Source organism: Raphanus sativus, chromosome 4 (genome assembly GCF_000801105.2).
Source record: "Raphanus sativus cultivar WK10039 chromosome 4, ASM80110v3, whole genome shotgun sequence".
Lineage (NCBI taxonomy): Eukaryota > Viridiplantae > Streptophyta > Magnoliopsida > Brassicales > Brassicaceae > Raphanus > Raphanus sativus.
The window spans coordinates 43,398,113-43,418,413 of record NC_079514.1 but is presented as its reverse complement, the minus strand read 5'-3'; the positions used below and the strand labels follow the sequence as shown (position 1 = coordinate 43,418,413).

Sequence of the window (20,301 nt, the reverse complement as noted above, 5' to 3'; positions counted from 1 at the left end):
TTTCTTCTTGACCGCACCTGAAAATGAAAGGTAAGAAATAAAGTGTGGTTTGGTTTGATTGTTATTTAATTATTTTTAAATTACTATATTTTTGTACTTTGCATTCACTAATTTAATGTATATACTAAAATGAATAAAATTATAATTATATTACAGATGTATATTTATACTTATGTATTTAGTTCATAACTTTTTATAATTCATATTTAAAAATAATTCTCTCAAGATTATTCAATTTTTATATTTATTTTGGTATTTTAATAAAATTTAATAATTATTATATTATTTAGAAAAATACATAATAAAGATTTAATAGTAAATTTTTTATATAATATTTTTATTTAAAATAACAAAATTCAATTAATTTTATTTCGAAACAACTAACACAATTATAATTTTTTAAAATAAGAAATTGGCTATACAATCTTAATAATAGCTAGCATACTAAATTTCATATTTCAGATTTATAAATACATAATTTGTTTTAAAACATGTTAGTATCATTGATTTTTTTGTTCGTAATATTGAAATATGTTATATGTATTCTGCAGTTACACTATTCATTTGTACATATTTTTATTCATATTTTGTTTTAAACTGTTTATTTTAGATGAACTGCATTTGTAACGCAATATGCATTTCTCTTATGCAAACCGCTATTAAATTGTACTGTATTTCTCAATCCGTTTATTTTCTATCGTTCAATCTGTTGTTACCATTTGGAGCTTTAATATATGTGAGAAATGTTTAAGTGATATTTTTTGTGAAACAGATAAAATATTAGTTAAATAGATGATATTATGTTTTCAGTTAGTTAGTTTATTAATATATGTGAAAAATGTTTAAGCGACATTTTTTGTAACATAGATGGAATATAAAAAGATGGTCAACTCAATAACCCCCAAATTAATAACCTTGGAATGAGTTGCTTTCGTAAACAAGCGATGCATATGAACGAAATCTCAAACTAATTTCCTAGTCTATATTTAAGAAGTGATTTTGACATGTGTCATCACCATATTAATTTTGAAAGAAAAATGATGACATGGCACAATAATATTGATGACATGGTTTGAAATAAATTATGACATGGATATTTACATTTATGTTAATTTATATTTAATATAATTTTTTAAAAATATAGTAATAACTTATAGATCATTATGACATATTTATATTTAATATTGATTTATATTTAAGGTAAGTTTTTAAAATATGGTAATAACTTATATATCATAATTAATAAAACAATAAATAATAAATTAAATAGAAATATAATAATAATTAAAATTTTGAAATATTATTTAGCTATATTTTCATAAGTATATAATTTTTATTACAAAACAATTCTTCAAAATACTATGCATTTTCTAAAAAAAGAATAATTTTCTTTAAATAATGACATGAACATTTACATTTATTGTTGATTTTTATTTTTAGTAAGTTTTTAAATATAGTAATAACTCATAGATTATCATTAATATAGCAATAAATAATATAATGTTATAAATAGAAATATAATATTATTTTTGAATTTTAAAAATTTAATTCTATTTAATAATTATTTTTAGTAGAAAAATCTCCAAAATTATACAGTTTTTAAATGTAATTTTCTAAATACTATTAGTTTATTTTTAATATCCATAAATTTTAGAAAATTATTTAGTTTTATGTTTTGATAATTATACACTTAACAAAATTTTCTCTTACATTTACAAAATTTGATTTACTAAATTTTAACAAAAGATATAAATTAAAGAATATTTCAAAATCGTAATTTTAAATATATACATATATATTACTAAATATAAATTTAATAAAAAAAAATTTAATCTTGAAGTTTTAAATATGATTAAATTAAGATTATATATTGTAAGCAAATAATAAAATCAAAAATTAACAAAATTTATATTTTAAAATAAATTTAAATTTTAAAACTTTTATTTCTGCACATGGTGCAGGAAAACACCTAGTTTGTTTTATAAAATGAAGCCGCCAGATCCGCCACATAAAATTTCCAGTTTTTTTTTTCTTTCTTAAAACTCACCGAATGCCTGTTCTATTTATCTCTGACATCCGTCGGCAGTACTTGGATTATAACTTAATCAGCAAGTGATTAACGGTAGGTGCGATGGGATAGTGCAGGCTCTGCCAAGGAGGTCTAACATCTATGTCAAGAAACATTATACAAATCTATATCCAATGAACCATGACAGTCTAATATTCGTGATTCTAATGTGAAAAGAAATAAATTAAAAAGGTGATTAGAATCTTAGTAGTTTTCTCCTTTAATAAAATAAAGCAATGTCACATAATTTTGAAGTAACTATAATTTGGTCGGAAGTCTGGGTTGTAATAACCGGGCCTCGTGGTCTGGTGGTAAAGGAACCTCGACTGATGTGTCCGTTATCACGAGTTCGAGTCCCGGTCACAGCGGATTTAACATGGTTTCCGTTTGACTTCCACGATCTTTTTCACCAGTTCCGATGGGATAGTCGGACTAAGTGAGAGTTCCGGATACCTGGATTATCAAAAAAAAAAAGTTTGGGTTGTAACCTTAGTTTCTGAAGAAATTTTGTTTTTTATATTTCCCGACTGTTGCATCTGTGTGTCTTAAATTTCTGTTGTACCAGTAAAATGCCCAGCACTCGCGGTCCGGTACGGTATGCCTTTCGGTTTAGGAAAGTTACTATTTCTATTGGGAAAAGGAAATCGGGTTTTTTGAGGCTGTATAAATATGGGTCTAAGGGTTTGTAAATTATTATCACATCATTAATAAGAAACCCTAAACGGGTATTTGCCTCAATACGTTTTTTTCTCTATTCTTTTTCTAACCTAAATCAAGGCTGTTCACAACACCTACTTTGATTCCGATGATTTATTTATTTCTGCAGACTCTTGTGTTCAGTAAAAAAAATTGATGATAAAAAATTGGTCAGAAGCTATTATGCTTTGAGCTTTAATATTCCATTTTATGGAATCAGATTGAAATTTTAATTGATAAGCTATTGTGTATTCGAGATACAACATCACATGAATTTTCTAACAGTTGATCCATAAATTTATAAAATTAGTATTTATATGATATTATATAAAAAGAGTCTGTTAAATACTGACATTGTATGATAGTTTTTGAGGTCAAAACAAAGGATTTTTTTTTTTTGACTAAGACAAAGGAAAATTTTAAGATTTTGAAAGTAAAATGATGAAAAATGGGCCAGTATTGATAACATGAGAAAACTATGTAGAATATATGACAACTAAAGTAAATTATTCTACACACATAGGTAAAGTGGCTTTGCCAGTTCTGCTTAGATTGACTCATTATCCGCGGCCCCGCCCATTTGACCCGCCGCGGAGTAGATGCGGATCGAGTGATTTGAAAAAATTGTTCGCGGATGCGGGTGCGTGTCGAGTGTTTTAATGCGGAGCGGGTGTGGGTCGACCGAATTTAAACTACAGGTACCCGCTAACCCACAAAATTATAAAAATATGGATTTTTAATAAAAATTATGTTTTTTATAAAAATAATAAAAATTACGAATATTTTTAAAAAATTAATTAAAATATATTATTTATATTGTTTTTTAAATATTAAAAAGTAATTATTTTTATTATTTTTTATATTACCCACGGGTCCCGCGTGTTATCCGTTAATTTATGCGGGGTGGAGCGAGTCTTACATCTTCTAGATGCGGGTCAAGCGGATCAAATTTTTGGATCAAAAAAATGATTCGATTCGCGGCGGGACGGGGCGGGTCGGGACGGGTCGACCGCAAACCCAGCACTAGTTCTGCTACTAGATCATCTAACCATTCAATCCATAACCGATCCTAAATCAGACCATGTGACCACATCATTAAAAGATTAAATAGAGTTAAAAATGGCTCTATCTATCAAATTACTTGGACTATTGCTAATGCAGGCCTAAGTATCTTAGAACTGGCCCATTAAACCATACACTAGTTGTACTGCTATTTGTTAATTGTTGCTTTCGTACATCAGAAAGCCCAATCGTCGTTATTACATGACTAGTTATTGATTTATGTTGTTGTAATAATAACCAACTGTCCTGTAAAATAACTTCGTTGTGATTAGATTGGTCATACAATAACTGTTTTACAAGACTATCGTCGAAGAAATATTACAAGTGAATATTTGTAGGTCAATGTCAAAGTTCCATGTCTTGAAACTCTTTGAGAAGCTTCTCGAACTCGTCTAACCTGTGTCCCCAATCGTTCTTGATCATTAAAGACCTCACGTTACTGTAGTCAACACCGTTATCTCCGGTGGACTCTCCCGCAGTGGATGACAGCTCCACACCTCCTATCTTCGTCTTCTTCTTTTTATCGGCGTTCGATCTCTTCCTCTGAGCCGTCGCTCTCTGAATCGCCAAGAGCACTTCTGATCCACTAATCTCCTTCTCGTCTGGAACCGGTTTGTTCGGGTTCGGGTTCGATTCTCCGGACCGGAGGAGGATTCGTTGGCCTAAACCGCCGACAGATACTGACTCAGATGTTTGTGATTTCCTCGGGATGTTACGACGGTGAAACCCGTCGTCATTACGGGGCGGAGGATGTGAATGGCCGACGGAGATTGAACCGGTTAGTCCCCTGGAAAATTGAACCGGCATCGGCGCCGGTTTCACGGTCCACATCATAACTCAGGATCTCTTGTGCGAATTTTGAGTTACGGCTCTCCTTTTATCGAGGTGGTGGAGAACCATCATCCACACATACACTTACTAATCAGTAGCTTATTGGGCTCTCTTAAACAAGTCCCAGTAATATACGGGCCTAAAATTTAGTTTGTGACAGACACTTAAATATATAATGAGTTTTAAACAGCCCAATAAAGGTTTTGTAACTACGAAAATTTAAGTAAGGGAATTAAGCTTATATCAGCAAAACTATTGAACAAAAGTCTAACTAAGATTTATCTCAAAAGTTAGTATATCGAGTGTTTAAATTATACAAATAATACCTTTACCAAGGTTTATCTCAAAAGTTCATAATTTTTCAAATCATAAGTTCGGCTTTTGTGTTGCACTATGTTTATGGAATAGAGTTGGATTTTCTCTCAGATAAGAAGCAAGATCTCATGCATATTGGTCAAAGGCTTCGTTTTTTTTTCTATTCAATTTAGATGGCCAGCATAGAAACAGCACTCAAATTCAGTATGAATGAATCAAGAGTCCTCAATTTGAAGAAAATACCATAAGAAAACCTCTGATCTCTTAAACATTTATTTCCATCTTTGACGTTCATTGGATAAACTTAACACCTATTTCAAACAACTAACACCTATAACCATATTTCACAATATTTTTTTACACACTCATAAGCAGAAAAGAAAGGAAACGAAAGGACGGTAAGTAAAAATTTACCAAGGCAAAGAAGAGAGACGTGAACCCCAAGCATCTCTTGCGCTTTTTCCTTCGTGTTTATTACTTACAAGAGGTTTCTTTGTCGGTTTGCTGAACTTAGACAGCTTCTGAACAGTCCCAATGGTTTCACATGTATCCTTGTGATCGTGTCTCTTCTCAATGTTCCAAAACTCTTCTTCATTGTCAGCCTCCAGCCTACACAGAGTAGACACTCTCAAGAACTTAGGGTTATTGCTTGTTTTCTCAGTGGCTAATATCTCAGAGTGGTGTGATTCCCATTCTTCTGATGTTTTTTTCTCGATCCACCTTGCTTTCGCATCTGCGTTTTCCCTCTCTTTGAGGTTCATTAGGATCAAAGTCTTGAGAAAGTTCATCACTTGTACCGCGTGGATCAATGCAGTTAAAGGATCTGCCATCTACAATAACAAAACATTTTTTTTCATGAGGACTGAAAGATCATAGACTTCATTAAAAGTAAAAGTATTTTTTTTTGTTACTGACTTGGGTCATATTTGGAGCGAAAACCATAGCTACATTGCGAGCATTCATTTTGTTGAACTGTTCATGCTCAACCACATCAGCCATTAGACCGATGGCCCAGTCGAGAAGTGCAGATTCAACCGGAGGAAGAAGAGTCACGAGCCTACTACAGTCTTCTTCTGTGTTACATTTCATCACTTGCTCTGGTGTCAGCACATCAAGCACTCCTGTTGGTAGCTCTCTAAACCAGGCCTGGTTCAGTTAAAAAATATAAAAATAAATCAAACTTACATTTTGAAGTTAAGATGTTAAAGAAACTAAAGATTAATGTTCTTTCTTTACACCTTTATGAGACCAGCCAAGCAATGAACATCGATCCCACGTGGTACTACACCGCTGTTTAGCTGTTTTCGGACATGCTCTTCTTTGGCATTATCTGGATTTATTCGGAATATTCCTTCAGCCTTAAAGTAACAAAACAATTACACATAATATTAGTATTCTTTTGATTCGAAAGTTATCAAAATTCTTACGAATAAGAAGAGAGTATATGCTTTACTTTAAGACCTCCTTCGGTATAAAGACGTTTCTGCATCCTGAGAAGGATCGTTGGAACGCTATTTCCTCTGTTGTCGTAAGAGCATTGCATCGACTTCGCTGATACTCCAAAGACGCTCACGCTGAAAAAAGTAAAAATAAAAACATACGTTATTAAGCCTAAGACAAACCTACAATCCCATCTACTGAAACCTATAAGTTCTATCGTTACTGATCTATAGTACTTTGCAAATCTATCTACTGACAATCTAGATGAAGACAACTGACAATCTACATGTTCTACCTTTACTCCTTTACCAAAATTATGTGGTCCCCTATTTTTTGTAATCCATATATATAGATATATAATGACAAATAATTATAAAGAAAGAAAATGGATCTGCGGTATATAGTTTTCTACTATGTTTCTTAACAATTAAACAAAATCATGGTTTTTGTTCTCTTAGATGCATCTACTGGAAGAGAATCGATGTAGAAATTGACTAATAATTTAGTCAATTTTTTTTGGTAAAACAATTTAGTCAAATTTGTTATGTAGTCTATTTTTTAATGTGAATTGAAGTGTAAAGGAGACCCATATATTTCAGGATACAAATAAATCTAGTGAAAGCCCAGAGTTTAGATCATCATAAGAAAAAACAAGTTTTCTGTCATGACCTTTTCTAGAGTTTAGTGAGTTAGAATATTTGGTTCTTGAAGTTTCAAACGCTTGGTTAACGATGATTTATAAAGAAAAAATAAGAGAATCTTCTGTGAACAAATGCATGTCGTAATCATACATTTAATCTAAACAACAACTATCTTAATGATTCTATCCAATACAGTAACATGTCAAATACAGGTTTCCAGCAATGAAATTAATAAATATTAGTTCAAGAGATATGAAATTAATATCGCTAGGAAAATCTCATAATCAAATTCAAAGTACTATCCAAAAAAAAAGAATTCAAAGTATCATAATCTTTCGTGGTAAAGAACTAAATATATATTAAAATTTTGACGGACCTGGCGCTAGGAGCTCGAGGAGATACCTCCGGTTCGAGCTCAGAGGGTAGACCAAGAAAACCATTAAACCGATCAAAAGTCACGTGACTCACGTGCTTAACCTCCGTCGGCCAACCTATATCCATAGAGGCTGCCACGTCATCACCACCTCTCTCCATGGTGCAAGACATCACCAGCGACTTCCTCAGAACCGCCGCAAGAAGGTCAAGCATCGTAAACTGTCCCGACCCGGATCTCGACCCGTGTGAGCTCAGAGGACTGGAAACGTCGTAGTAGTCTATGCTGGTAGGGCTATGTTCTTCTTCGTAGTCGTCGTAGGGGAAACCAGTAGCTCCGGTGGACTTGGATCGGGAGAAGGTAGTCATCAGTTTTTCCGGTCTGCCAGAGACACTGAGAGAATGTAATGTTAAGGGTGGAGTTAAGCAGAAGAAGCTTTGAATGTGAGAGAAAGAGAGAGGTATTTAAGGGACCGTTTGGTGGGTAAAAATTACAGGCAATCGCGTAGAAACAAAGGGACGTTTCTTTTGTGTTTTTTACTAATGTGCTTTTGTTTTTGGGATCTGCGTTTAGTGGATAGGGAGAAAGAGTGACGGAGACGTAAAATGAAAAAATGGAACCAATGTATGAAGTAAAAATTTATGGTCTTGTAATGGTTGGAAAAAGATGATAAATATGTCTCATGATAAGATTTATATATTAGAATAATATTAGAATAGTCCGGCGGCTCGTGACCCTGCCTAGGAGATGATTAAGAGATGCGTGACAACTGACAAGTAAGAATGGGGACATACGAGTCAGTGTTATTTTTGGAACTTTCTCTCATTTTGTTTTATTTACATGCATGGTTAATTCTTTGATCACAATTTGGTTTATGTGGCTCGTCTATGTATGTAAGTCATGATATTAACGATTCTTTTTTTACTTTCATATGTTCGTTTCTAAATGCAGCGGTCTCATGCATTTCAAGTAGCTGAATAGTGTAAAACTAATATGCTTAATTTGTCTTTAAAAATGCTCAAATGTAAAGTTGTTCAAAAAAAAAAAAAAGTTGTTCAAAAAAATGCTCAAATGTAAATATCAGAAGCTTGTTTTGTATCTTGTTCAAACATTTTTTTCTAAAGCAAGATCATTAAGTTCTTAAATCGTTTTTTCAAGTCAAATTTTCTTAATCAAACTTTAAACTTTTGAATTAAAAAACTCAGGATAAATAAAAACAAAAAGATCACTTATATATAAATTTAAAATGGGGTAAAATATTTGTATTTTTTTGGAGAATCATCCCGTTTGTTTACAAATATTTACTTATTACTTGAAAGTTATTTAGGGCTATTTTAATATTTGGGGAAGAATATTGAAAATGATATATAACACTAGCTTCTCAAATTACACATCATATGTTTCTTTTTTAATATTGAGATTCTACAGGTTTAAATTTACAAAGTCAATTGCAAATTTGGAGAGATAATTCGCACATTCCATAATTGGAAAATAAATATGTGTTCCAAAACTTCGATTGATTAAAGAATATACTGTTTTATGTTGCTCACTTGTTAATTTATAAAAATGTAAGCACCACTAATGATCAGACCTATACAACGTCGTTGTTAAGTGGGGGCGACGATACCCCTACACCACAAAAGACGACTTCGCTGTACTGTCTTGGCTATTGTTTGTTTGGTTTTTGTTTTCGATCGGGATACGTTGTCACATGGTTACATGTGCCTTGGTTCGTCAACATTCTTGTAACACGTCAACTACAGAATAAAGCATTTTGTATCGTAATAATCCGTCTTTTTAGGATTCGTTTTTATTTATATGTAATAAGAAAGTTGATGGTTAAGTATTTTCATATAATGTAATTCACTCGGTGACAACTTCTTTTCAAAATTCATACCTAGGTGAAGTCGTGTTTCTATAAGCTTAATGATATCTAAACGCATTATCTATTTGTTAAGGAGAATAGATTACTAGGATTTTCATATAATGGTTAAGTATTTTCATATAATGTAATTCACTCGGTGACAACTTCTTTTCAAAATTCATACCTAGGTGAAGTCGTGTTTCTATAAGCTTAATGATATCTAAACGCATTATCTATTTGTTAAGGAGAATAGATTACTAGGAAACGTCGTGCTGTATTTATTCGTTATCATCATTATTGGTATAAGCTTTTTCTATACCGGGAAATCCCTGAGAGGAATTAAAGCCGTTATTATCTGAGTTAACAGTCACAACTGATGAACACTCGTTCACGTGATAACTTCTGTTTTAATTTTGTGAATTCTCGTGGTGTCTGTCCTTATACTCGTACTCTTATACTTACCAGTTTATTTACCTTATGTTCCTATAATCTTCTCAGTATTGCCACTCGAAATGTTTCAGTGATTAAATTAATGGGTTTAATATATCTCCGAGTTTTCAGCGCGTAACCAACTTAATTGTCATCTAGACCCTAGCTAAAATATAAAATTGAGCATAAAGTTTTCTTTATGAAAAGTAACATTTTTGTTTTATGACTATATCATTGTTTTATTCCCCTCTAGGCGGAAAAATGTTTGCCACTAAACGAACTTTCAACTTCCAAGGAATATCAATTAAACAACCTCAGTCAACATTGCAATAATGTGTCAGGAATTCATGAGATTTAAAACAAAATAAGATATTGTTTCACACTTTCACTCATTGCTATTTAGGTTTAGATAAAAAAAAGTTCTGAGTTTTGGCATAAGTTATTGTAATGTGCACGTGGTCAATATTACGGATCGTTGTTGGTTAGCAATTGTGAACTCAACAAATTTGGTAATAAAGATCATTACCAGGGGAATAAAATTGTTGAGGTGGTTAGTGAAGGCACAAAACGCATGCGCATAATCTGAAGTGGACAAAGATGGCTTTTGATAGCAATAAATAACACGTTCGCTGATGCAATGAACATATGTTTAGTTGTGTTAACAAAGAATATGGGCGTTTTAATCATTTCTTTTAGTTAGGATGCCAATAAAAACAAAAGCTTTGCTAGCAAAGGAAATTAATATAACATGATACCAGGGAGTGAAATTAGTAAATTGTGGTCAATTTTGGCTCCATTCGAAGAGTAAGTTTCAAGTAATTAGACAATTCTTTAGTATACAAATCAACAGCAATAAATAATGAATCGGATCTTTTTTGTATCTTATGTACTTAGTTTTTATAAATCAAACTAGTGTTTTTCTCATCGTTTAGATTTTTCCCTTATATTAGATGGAGTAAATCAATCGATTAACATATTCTAATAGTTATCATCATTTTTTTTGTTTGACTGAAGGCATTAATAGTTATCATCATGCGTCTTAGAGGAATCCGAATACGGTTCTTTCTGATATATGAATATCAGTTGAGTTTCAAACCTCTACATATTGTAAAAGAGAAAAATATCCATATGGAGAAAAATAATGTATATGCGTCTGCTAATCATATTATCAGATGATCCCAAAAACCGAAAAAACGCCGGCCCAAATGTTCGATTGCATGCTTCTCGCAGAAGCAAAACTACGATAGAAATCATTATTTAAGTAAATGTGTATATTTATATACAAAATATGACATACACGCTCGTATGTATCGAAAAGGGGTTGGAATAATTATTTAGATATCTAGAATAATGACATGACATGGACGTACATAGTCGTATGGTAGTTTGATTATGTTAACTTCAAAGTTACTCTCTTATATTCTTCAATTGTTTCGTCACTAGGTTTAGGTGTTGTGGCAACAACCTTAACCAAAACCACACCAACTACTGCCTAGAGAGAAGTGCCCTTTTCAATGTTTCGATTGATTTAATCCTTAAGCTACCATCGATTATTGCTAATGCATTTCAATATTTTGATTATTTTCTTCAGCTGTTGATACGGGGCCGACAGTGGGCTGACACATTTCCCTTTGGACATTGTTAACGATACCCTGGGCTCGACTGTCTCGGGTCTAACCATTCGGATATATTATGACTTTTTGTGAAAGAAAATATTATGACTTTTTAGCATTTCAGGATATTTCAGAAAAAAAAAATATATATATATATATATATATATATATATATATATTATAGAAAATCATTCTTGAAGTAATACTAGCAAGACTATAATAGTAAAATTTCATGTCATAAAATGATATGGTTCAATTCCCAAAATGTATAGATCATAGAAAATCGTGTATTAATATAGACTAGTTTACATACTTTTTGATAAACGTTTAAAATTTTGAATTTTAACTGTTGTTGATTAAATCTGGACGTACGTATTCTACCAATCGTTTGGAATTAAAAAAAAATTAGCACATGGAATTTTCTGTTTAAGAATTGGCGTATAACTCATTTAATTAATGCTTTTATTTAATTGGAGAATTTTAATATATTTTGTAGTATACTTGTAGGCTTGTGTGATGTGTACTATCTAAAATAATAAGCCGAAAGTTATGAAAATCTGCACATGTTTTATTGTTAAACTGCTGACATAAAATATACCAAATAAAACGATTGGCTGTTGGGTCATTGAGACAAATCCAAATGATGAAGACTTCTTCTACCAATGAATGTGTATTGGATGTCAAACGAGTATAATCAAAATTTAATACATGTGATAATATTTTCCGAATATAAAAAAAAATATCTGTTTCACTGGATATCTGTGATAATTTTTTAACTAATTGTATTTCTAAACCAAATCAAGAGACCTAAACTACGTGCTAAACCAAATCAAGAGACCTCTTAAATTATACTTCTAAGCTTTAAATGGTCTTAGTTCAAAGATAATCTGCCTCTTACCTACTTGATGATAATGTTTGTGTTATAACTCCCTTCAGGCCCATAGACGTCGCTTTTCCAATTAATTACCACTAATATTTAAATTTTGCCAATGTGACTTGTTATTGTCTAAAATAGATATCTTTTCAGAAAAAGAGTGTACTTAATTTGAATAAAGTTTATAGCTTAAGGACGTACAGAAAAGCGATTATTTCCAAATTCAAGAAAAGCTGTAATCACGATGTGTGTTTAATTCTCAACAACAATCACATTTCATTTAAAAGGGTGAGTAATCTTGACTGAACGGCCTAGATCTTCACGTAAGATAACGTACTCCGTATTATCTCCTTTTCGAAGTTTCGGACCAGGTCGTAAGCACATCTTTTATTCATCATGAATCATCCTATGGAAACTCCGTTTTAATTGCATCCAATAATACTAAGTTACGTGTCATTAACAAATTACGCTCTTCTTTATAAAACCGTTTTACTAATTAAAAATTGTTAAAATCTCTTAATTAAAGGAGCCAAAAGTAACAAAAGACAAAACAATTAAAGGATAAAGGAAAGTGTAAAAGAACTCGTACTACCATATAATTAAAAAAGGAAAAAGACATAAGGACAAATAAACATTATTTTACATCTCACAAACGATATTTGAAGTCTTAAAAATGTTTTAGCTAAATGCTACCAAACTAGCCAAAATTAGTGAGCCTAATGATGATAATAACCAGAGCCAAATATCTTACATATTACAAATTGAAATACCAAAATATTGATACAAGATTATCAAGTCCTCTTTGTTGTAAAATTAATCCAATGTATGTAAGATCTAAAACTTTAATAATACCAAAAATCTGTTAGATATTATACTTCTCTCAAATCAAGCTGGTTTAAATTATTATTTTTTAAAAATTATTAATAAAACAAATTAAGTATTATGATTCTAAAAGAAGCAAGTGAATTTAAACTATATGTTACTTTGTATAGAATGTTTAAAATTAAATGGATCAGATTATGTGTGAATATACCCATATTAGACCAGCCAAAAAGAGTAATCAAAAATAATAATAATAATCAGTTCTGGAAACATATTATTACATATCAAATTAAATATCTAGAATATATAGAATACAGACTATTTACCCAGTCTCCCAACCTCTCTCACTCCACACCAAAAAAAAAAAGTTTTCTTGAGATCAAATACTACATATAGGTAAACGAAAAAAATTGAGACACAGCAATATCGGAAGGGTTGTTGTTGAATGGGTGGAACGAGTTAAATGGTTCACACACACAACATCAAACAAATCAAGATCTCCACCGTCCATTTCAACATCTCAGATTTTAATCCAACGGTTAGATTACTAAACCAAAAAAAAAAAAAAACACCACCGTCCCGTCCCGTTCCGTTTCGGATTTGCCTGTCACTTTGGTTTCCTCCTCTTCTTTCTTTTGTCTCTTTTAACACTTCCCTTGTTTTGCCTTGTCGTCTTGTCTTTCTTCTTCTTCTTCTTCTTCTTCTTCTTCTCCTTCTCATTCCTTTTGTTTATCGTTTTCCTCAGATCTATCTGATCCGTACACTCTCTCCCCCACCCCCCCTCCTCCTAATGCCTCAGATTTGATTTTGTTTATTTATTACTGAGTAGAAGCAGCAGCGATGGGGCAATGCTACGGGAAGGTTAACAATCAGAGCAAGCAAAACGTCTCCGACGAAGCTAACACCACTACTTACGTCGTCTCCGGCGACGGGAACCAGAATCAGCCTCTAACCACTCCTCAGAGAGCTAACAAGAACGCTACTACTACTACTACTACTCCAGCTAGGTCTTCGAATCCGAGCCCATGGCCTAGTCCTTTCCCTCACGGATCCTCCTCGAGTCCTCTCCCTCCCGGCGTCTCTCCCTCTCCGGCGAGGACCTCGACTCCGAGGAGATTCTTCAGACGGCCTTTCCCTCCGCCGTCTCCGGCGAAACACATCAAGGCATCGCTGATCAAACGGCTTGGCGTGAAGCCTAAGGAAGGTCCGATCCCCGAGGAAGGAGGGGAGAGTGAGCAGTCGCTTCTCGATAAGAGCTTTGGATATGGAAAGAACTTTGGGGCGAAGTATGAGTTGGGGAAAGAAGTGGGGAGAGGGCATTTTGGTCATACTTGTTCTGGTCGTGGGAAGAAGGGTGAGATTAAGGATCGTCCTGTTGCTGTCAAGATCATCTCCAAGGCTAAGGTCTCCCTTTTCGATCTGTAATGAGTAATGATTTATGTTGAGCTGCTGAAAATTTAGATAATGGCTCTGGTGTGACAGTGAATTGTCTTTTTGCTGACAGTAGATAGATTCTCTGAGAGAGCAACAGTCTTTGTCTCTTTAGATAGGAAAGATTGTTTTTGTCTGGAAGTGAGTTGAGTAGAACTTTTTGTCTGCATTAGGACAGGATGGCCACTCAAAGCATCTAAACTGTCTGATTTTATATTCTAATGTTTTCATGCGTTTGTTTATGGTAGCGGTGCAGCTTACATTTATGTTACGCTTTGATTTACTTAGCAGCCTGGTTTGTAAGCATGTTATGGTCTTCCTTCCATGTAATATTTTTTGTTTGGTTGATTGACAAATGTAGATAGGGAAGTCTTTGTCTGGCTGCGTGTGCGTGGTGGGGCGACACCCCCTCTTTGTTTGGATTAGGACATAATGTGGAACTAAGTATGGGTTTCACTTTGGAATTGCTTGTGATTTGTCCCTTCACTTTGTCGGATCCTTGTCATAGATAAAACAAGCAAAAGTGTGTTGAGAGTGTGACTGGTTTCTTTATCTTTTCTTTGCATTGGCAGATGACAACAGCAATAGCAATTGAAGATGTTCGGAGGGAGGTGAAACTATTGAAATCATTATCTGGGCACAAACATCTGATCAGATATTATGATGCATGTGAGGACGCCAATAACGTATACATTGTCATGGAGTATGTTCATTCTTCTTCTTTCCCCCATATATCATTAACATATTATTATTTGTAGAAAATTACTTAGAATCGATGCTTGGTTCTACTTCTACTTGATCAGGTTGTGTGAAGGTGGAGAACTTCTAGACAGAATTTTAGCAAGGTATGTGGGTCTGATTCCTATTTGATTCTCTCTCTATACATCAATCTATTCGTTCATATATGCTAATGCTCTCTCTCTCTTTTGTCTCAGAGGTGGAAAATACCCAGAGGATGACGCAAAGGCTATCGTCGTACAGATTCTAAACGTGGTTTCATTTTGTCATCTCCAAGGAGTTGTCCACCGTGACTTAAAGCCAGAGGTTCTCTCTTTTTTTGCTCTTAAACCTCCACTACCAATAACTCTTTATTACTGAACTCTAATGTTACCTTTGTTCAAACAGAATTTTCTTTTCACATCTAGCCGTGAAGACTCAGACTTGAAGCTCATTGATTTTGGCCTCTCAGACTTTGTCAAACCCGGTAAGACTATTTATAGTTAAGACTTCCCTTGATTAGTATCAGCCTAATAGTGAGTTTTGTTTCAGATGAGAGACTGAATGATATAGTTGGAAGCGCATACTATGTGGCGCCTGAAGTTCTACACAGATCATACAGCCTTGAGGCTGATATATGGAGTATTGGAGTTATTACGTATATACTCTTATGTGGAAGCAGGCCTTTCTGGGCACGCACAGAATCTGGAATCTTTCGCACTGTGCTGAGGAGTGAACCGCACTACGATGACTTGCCTTGGCCAACTGTTTCACCGGAAGGTAAAGAGTTTGTGAAACGTCTTCTCAACAAAGACTATAGGAAACGAATGTCTGCTGTTCAAGCTTTGAGTGAGTCTCTCACTTTCTGTCTTTCTCTATATTCACATGACTTGGAAGGGTGTTACCATACATTACAAAACTGATGGTTTCTTATTTATATTCAGCTCATCCATGGTTACGAGATGAGAGTCGTGCGCTTCCTTTAGACATTCTGATCTTTAAGTTGGTTAAAGCCTATTTGCACGCAACACCTCTTCGACGTGCTGCTTTAAAGGTAACACATCTCTTCTGTTTGGTTAGATTTGAAGCAGTGATTGATATGTTTCGGTAATTTTTTATTGAATAAAAAACATTACAGGCTCTAGCAAAAGCATTGACAGAGAACGAGCTAGTCTATCTTAGAGCACAGTTCATGCTCTTGGGACCAAATAAAGATGGAAGCATCTCCCTCGAAAACTTTAAAATGGTAAGAAAGGCCCTTTTGGTCTTTAAAAACATGGTCACATAAGCTTTTCCTTTTTTTAATTTTTTTTTCAAAGGTTTTAATAAGCTCAATTCTCGCAGGCGCTTATGCAAAATGCAACAGACGCAATGAGAGAATCAAGAGTTCCTGAAATTCTTAACATGGTGAGAGGACTATCAGTCTTGTTTGTTTGACTCGTTCAGAACACGAGTTTTTTAAAATGGATGTGTGTGTTGGCAGATGGAATCTCTAGCGTATAGAAAGATGTATTTCGAAGAGTTTTGTGCAGCAGCAATTAGCATACATCAACTGGAAGCTGTCGAAGCTTGGGATGAGATTGCAGCCGCCGGTTTTGAGCATTTTGAGACCGAGGGAAACCGAGTGATCACCATCGAAGAGCTAGCAAGGGTAACGAATGATGCTTAATCCTATTTATTCTAAGAACCGGTTTTGTTATTGCTCTCTAAATTCCAAACCGGTTCTTTTGAACAGGAACTGAATGTGGGTGCGTCTGCGTACGGGCACTTGAGAGAATGGGTAAGGAGTTGTGATGGGAAGCTGAGCTTCTTAGGCTTCACTAAGTTCTTGCATGGAGTTACTCTTCGTGCTGCTCACGCGAGACCTCGCTAGTCCTTTATTTTTTTTTTGTTTAGTTTTTTTTTTTTATCTTCTATTATTTATTTTTCATCAAAACAGATTTATTATAGACTTTCTGAGAGACGTAAGGGGTATTTTCGTCCATTTTTTTGTCTTTTCTTTATCATATTATAGAGTTTAAATTGAAGGTAGGTAAAACACCAACAAAAAATGTCCATAAGGTAGATCTATTTCAATCATTTTTGCAATATATTATATTTAAAACTATGGTTTTGAGCCACAGTTATGTTATATATTTTTACAATTAACGTTTTATTTCTTTAATCAGATGACTACTTCATCATAAAATTTGGATATTATGATTAGTATGGTTCTAAATTTCTGATTCATAACTTGAAAAACAATATCAGCAATTTTATAGTCTAATGGTATTGTTCCAAAAAAAAAAGTATAATAACTAGTATATGATTCATACACACCAAAATTGAAACTAAAAAGAAAAGTTTTATAACGATAATTAATGATAAGATAAAGCCCAAAAAAAGCTAAGCCTTTCCTTTTCGGGAGTGCTGCCGACAATCGAATCATGACCATTTATCACAAATTATCATAGTGATATGAGTGGGTTTGTTCGTACCCATTAGTCTACGGAATACAGGGAATCTACAAGGCCCTTTTACTTTCTAGAAGCAATATATATAGGTCTTACAAAAATTTTAATCTACTCAGCCGATTTATTTTCTTATAAATTCAATCCTGAAACATAAAAATATCATAGTGATAAAAATACTTCTTGGTTTATCATTTTGCGTGTGTGTGTTGTGATTGGTGAAATAGGACTTTGGAATTGAGGAGTGACTGAATGTGAGTAAAAGACTGAAGGATGCATAAACTCACCTGCTAACATCGGAAGATGTATTGCTATTTACTTCACTGTGTATATCAGTGTATATAATCACTATAAAGTCAAATGTAATTGAATGCCTTTAAGGGACCAACCGTTACAATGGGAAGACAAAAGGGAATATTTTAAACGAAGAAAATGTGAGAATCTCTCTTTTCTATACTGAATAAAATAAAATTGAATTCCGTCATAGTTTTAAAAATGTAAATACCCATTTGTGCTTATTTATCTAGGTTTACCAGTAATATCTATAAACAAAGTTTTAAGTTTATGAAGCTTTTATAAAAAAAAAAGCTTCATAAAAAAACTAGGTACTAAATTATTTATGAACCATTCATAAACCTAAAAATTTGTGTATTAAAAGACTTTTCCTAAAGCTGTATCTTTGCAACTCAAAATTATTTTCCAATATTTTAGAATAATTATTTCAAATACTTACATCGGAATATTATGTTTTCCACTACATCGGTTTTATACGCTTCTTGACTAAAAAACAAATGCAATTTTCCAATAATGAAGGAAATGACAAATTTTCGTAGAGTTATCTTCTGTGATATTTTAAAACGTTGAGATTATCTTCAGTCATTCAAAATTCAGAACAAATAGATGAAAATCAGAATAAATATTTTTTAATCTTAAAATTCCATTAAACTACAGAAAAACATTCAGAAATTCACTTCTTTCTTGGGTTAGGCCATGTTTTGGCTCCTCAACTCCACAGGATCAACACACATAAAAAAAGATCGAAAATGTAAAAACACAAACAATCATTCATTCATTAACCATTATCAATTTATCTTCATCATCCTTCACGCTCTGAAGCATCCAACAAGATGATGATACTGATCACGACCGCTATGTCTATGATGATGGTTATGATTAATCGATCTCTCTCCTTCAATCAAATCTTGAACGTAACGAAACTCCGCTACTTCGCATGGAATCGTGATGGTTCCCTTTTGATCGAATCCATACTCATCTTCTGCTTCCTTCAATAGCTGCATGAACAAAGGATGGTTAAAATACAAAACAGGAACTACAAATCTTTGTTGCTCTTCTCCTTGTGATCCAACTTTGATCGCTAAGCATCCTTTTGGAACATCTTTGTTTTTGACCGTTTGTTTGCGAAGTAAATGGAAGCCTTTCAAAGATTTTTCTCCAGTCCCCATGATTTTAGAAAACGTTTTTAAGAAGATGATGAAGAAACCAAGAAAGACTCAAGATAAAAAAAACGAAAATCTCGAGGAAATTTAGGCTAGAAAGCAGGCCATGGCTCTTCAAGCGTAAGAGATGAGAGTTCGAGAGAACTTATCAAGCTGCTCATTCTATTTTATTTTATTTCTGTGTGGAGGTGACAACAAACCAGGTGAATGAAAGAAACGAGGGAGCTTCGTTTATAAAGAACAAAATACATCATTTTAATAAAAAGAAAGTCCATCAAAATGAGACGAGACGCTCCTATTTTTTTATAGTCAATTCTCATAATAAATAGAGTGGTGGTATTTTATTTTCCTATTTTTTTAAAAAAAATTGGTTTATAAAAAAATAATTACAACCAATAGGTATTCTGTATGAAGATTATAATTATTCTGCGAAATTATGAAACAAGCCATGACAGTTACTATAATATTTAAGAAAAAAAAATCAGTCTAGTGGTACTTTTTTTGAGTCAAAATCTAGTGGTACTTCTTAGTATACTATTAGAAATAAATACAACCAGACATAAATAAATAAATATTGTGAAGTATTATACGTTAAAAACTCAACATAGAGCTTACAAAAAATTATACTTCGATTCATAGGTTATAAAATTTCACACGTACTACAAGTATGTTTCTAACCTTATATAATTTTAATAAAACATTATTTCATCATTAAGAAAAACACTCATTTGTAAAACAATACTCTCTCCATATCACTTAAAATGGTATTTAGAAAAACACTCATTTGTATAACGGAAGATCCATAGTTAATTATTTATATAGCTATATGATGCGCTTTCTGCAGTTAATAGTATTGGTCTAATTTTTTATTAATTGCTCATACAGAAGATCCATAGTTTAAGAGTGATTTGGTCAGCAACTGAGGTCTGAGCATTAATGAGTAAGGACGACCAGCAGTTAGCATTAATGAGTAAGGACGACCAGCAGTTAATATTGGGTTGGTGACTCAAAAAAGGTTAAACTTGTAATTAAGCACTAAACTGAGTAAAATAGTCAAATTAGTCGACAAATTAGTATTTTACCTCAAACCTGAAGCATCACATGGTGTAATGGTGGAAGTATACATATTGAGAAATTATCAAGTGAAACTAATGTAAACATAAATTCTATTATTTCAAATAGAACATCTTTTGAAAGGTTTAAAATTCATGATAAAAC

General features: G+C 33.0%; 4 protein-coding genes across 4 annotated transcripts; 1 reads left to right on the top strand and 3 right to left on the bottom strand.

The window, feature by feature from the left end:
- Window positions 1–4,068: 4,068 nt before the first annotated feature.
- On the bottom strand, window positions 4,069–4,897 carry LOC108855574 (uncharacterized). The gene has a single exon (XM_018629423.2). It carries the CDS (start codon window positions 4,658–4,660, stop codon window positions 4,172–4,174), a length of 489 nt encoding a protein of 162 aa, XP_018484925.1. The 5' UTR covers window positions 4,661–4,897; the 3' UTR covers window positions 4,069–4,171.
- Window positions 4,898–5,229: 332 nt separating this feature from the next.
- On the bottom strand, window positions 5,230–8,042 carry LOC108855572 (rho GTPase-activating protein 3). The gene is made up of 5 exons (XM_018629422.2): window positions 7,430–8,042; window positions 6,426–6,546; window positions 6,211–6,330; window positions 5,888–6,118; window positions 5,230–5,802 (listed from the first exon to the last, which is right to left on the bottom strand). Exons 1-5 carry the CDS (start codon window positions 7,792–7,794, stop codon window positions 5,383–5,385), a joined length of 1,257 nt encoding a protein of 418 aa, XP_018484924.1. The 5' UTR covers window positions 7,795–8,042; the 3' UTR covers window positions 5,230–5,382.
- Window positions 8,043–13,394: 5,352 nt separating this feature from the next.
- On the top strand, window positions 13,395–17,320 carry LOC108848630 (CDPK-related kinase 3). Its single transcript, XM_018622041.2, has 11 exons — window positions 13,395–14,432; window positions 15,032–15,162; window positions 15,263–15,304; window positions 15,395–15,503; window positions 15,585–15,663; window positions 15,729–16,025; window positions 16,121–16,230; window positions 16,315–16,422; window positions 16,521–16,583; window positions 16,660–16,827; window positions 16,912–17,320. Exons 1-11 carry the CDS (start codon window positions 13,869–13,871, stop codon window positions 17,047–17,049), a joined length of 1,809 nt encoding a protein of 602 aa, XP_018477543.1. The 5' UTR covers window positions 13,395–13,868; the 3' UTR covers window positions 17,050–17,320.
- A 1,203-nt stretch (window positions 17,321–18,523) lies between these two features.
- On the bottom strand, window positions 18,524–19,331 carry LOC108851844 (auxin-responsive protein SAUR32). The gene has a single exon (XM_018625312.2). It carries the CDS (start codon window positions 19,087–19,089, stop codon window positions 18,730–18,732), a length of 360 nt encoding a protein of 119 aa, XP_018480814.1. The 5' UTR covers window positions 19,090–19,331; the 3' UTR covers window positions 18,524–18,729.
- Between the last annotated feature and the right edge of the window lie 970 nt (window positions 19,332–20,301).

What these genes read in the sequence shown, in the direction of transcription:
- LOC108855572 (XM_018629422.2), bottom strand. Translation starts at nt 7,794, where the DNA reads ATGACTACCTTCTCCCGATCCAAGTCCACCGGAGCTACTGGTTTCCCC. An exon ending in ATACCGAAGGAGGTCTTAAA is followed by an intron (nt 6,331 to 6,425) that starts GTAAAGCATATA and finishes TGTTACTTTAAG; the next exon opens with GCTGAAGGAATATTCCGAAT. An exon ending in GCTTGGCTGGTCTCATAAAG is followed by an intron (nt 6,119 to 6,210) that starts GTGTAAAGAAAG and finishes TAACTGAACCAG; the next exon opens with GCCTGGTTTAGAGAGCTACC.
- LOC108855574 (XM_018629423.2), bottom strand. Translation starts at nt 4,660, where the DNA reads ATGATGTGGACCGTGAAACCGGCGCCGATGCCGGTTCAATTTTCCAGG.
- LOC108848630 (XM_018622041.2), top strand. Translation starts at nt 13,869, where the DNA reads ATGGGGCAATGCTACGGGAAGGTTAACAATCAGAGCAAGCAAAACGTC. An exon ending in CCCTCGAAAACTTTAAAATG is followed by an intron (nt 16,423 to 16,520) that starts GTAAGAAAGGCC and finishes CAATTCTCGCAG; the next exon opens with GCGCTTATGCAAAATGCAAC. An exon ending in CCATCGAAGAGCTAGCAAGG is followed by an intron (nt 16,828 to 16,911) that starts GTAACGAATGAT and finishes TCTTTTGAACAG; the next exon opens with GAACTGAATGTGGGTGCGTC.
- LOC108851844 (XM_018625312.2), bottom strand. Translation starts at nt 19,089, where the DNA reads ATGGGGACTGGAGAAAAATCTTTGAAAGGCTTCCATTTACTTCGCAAA.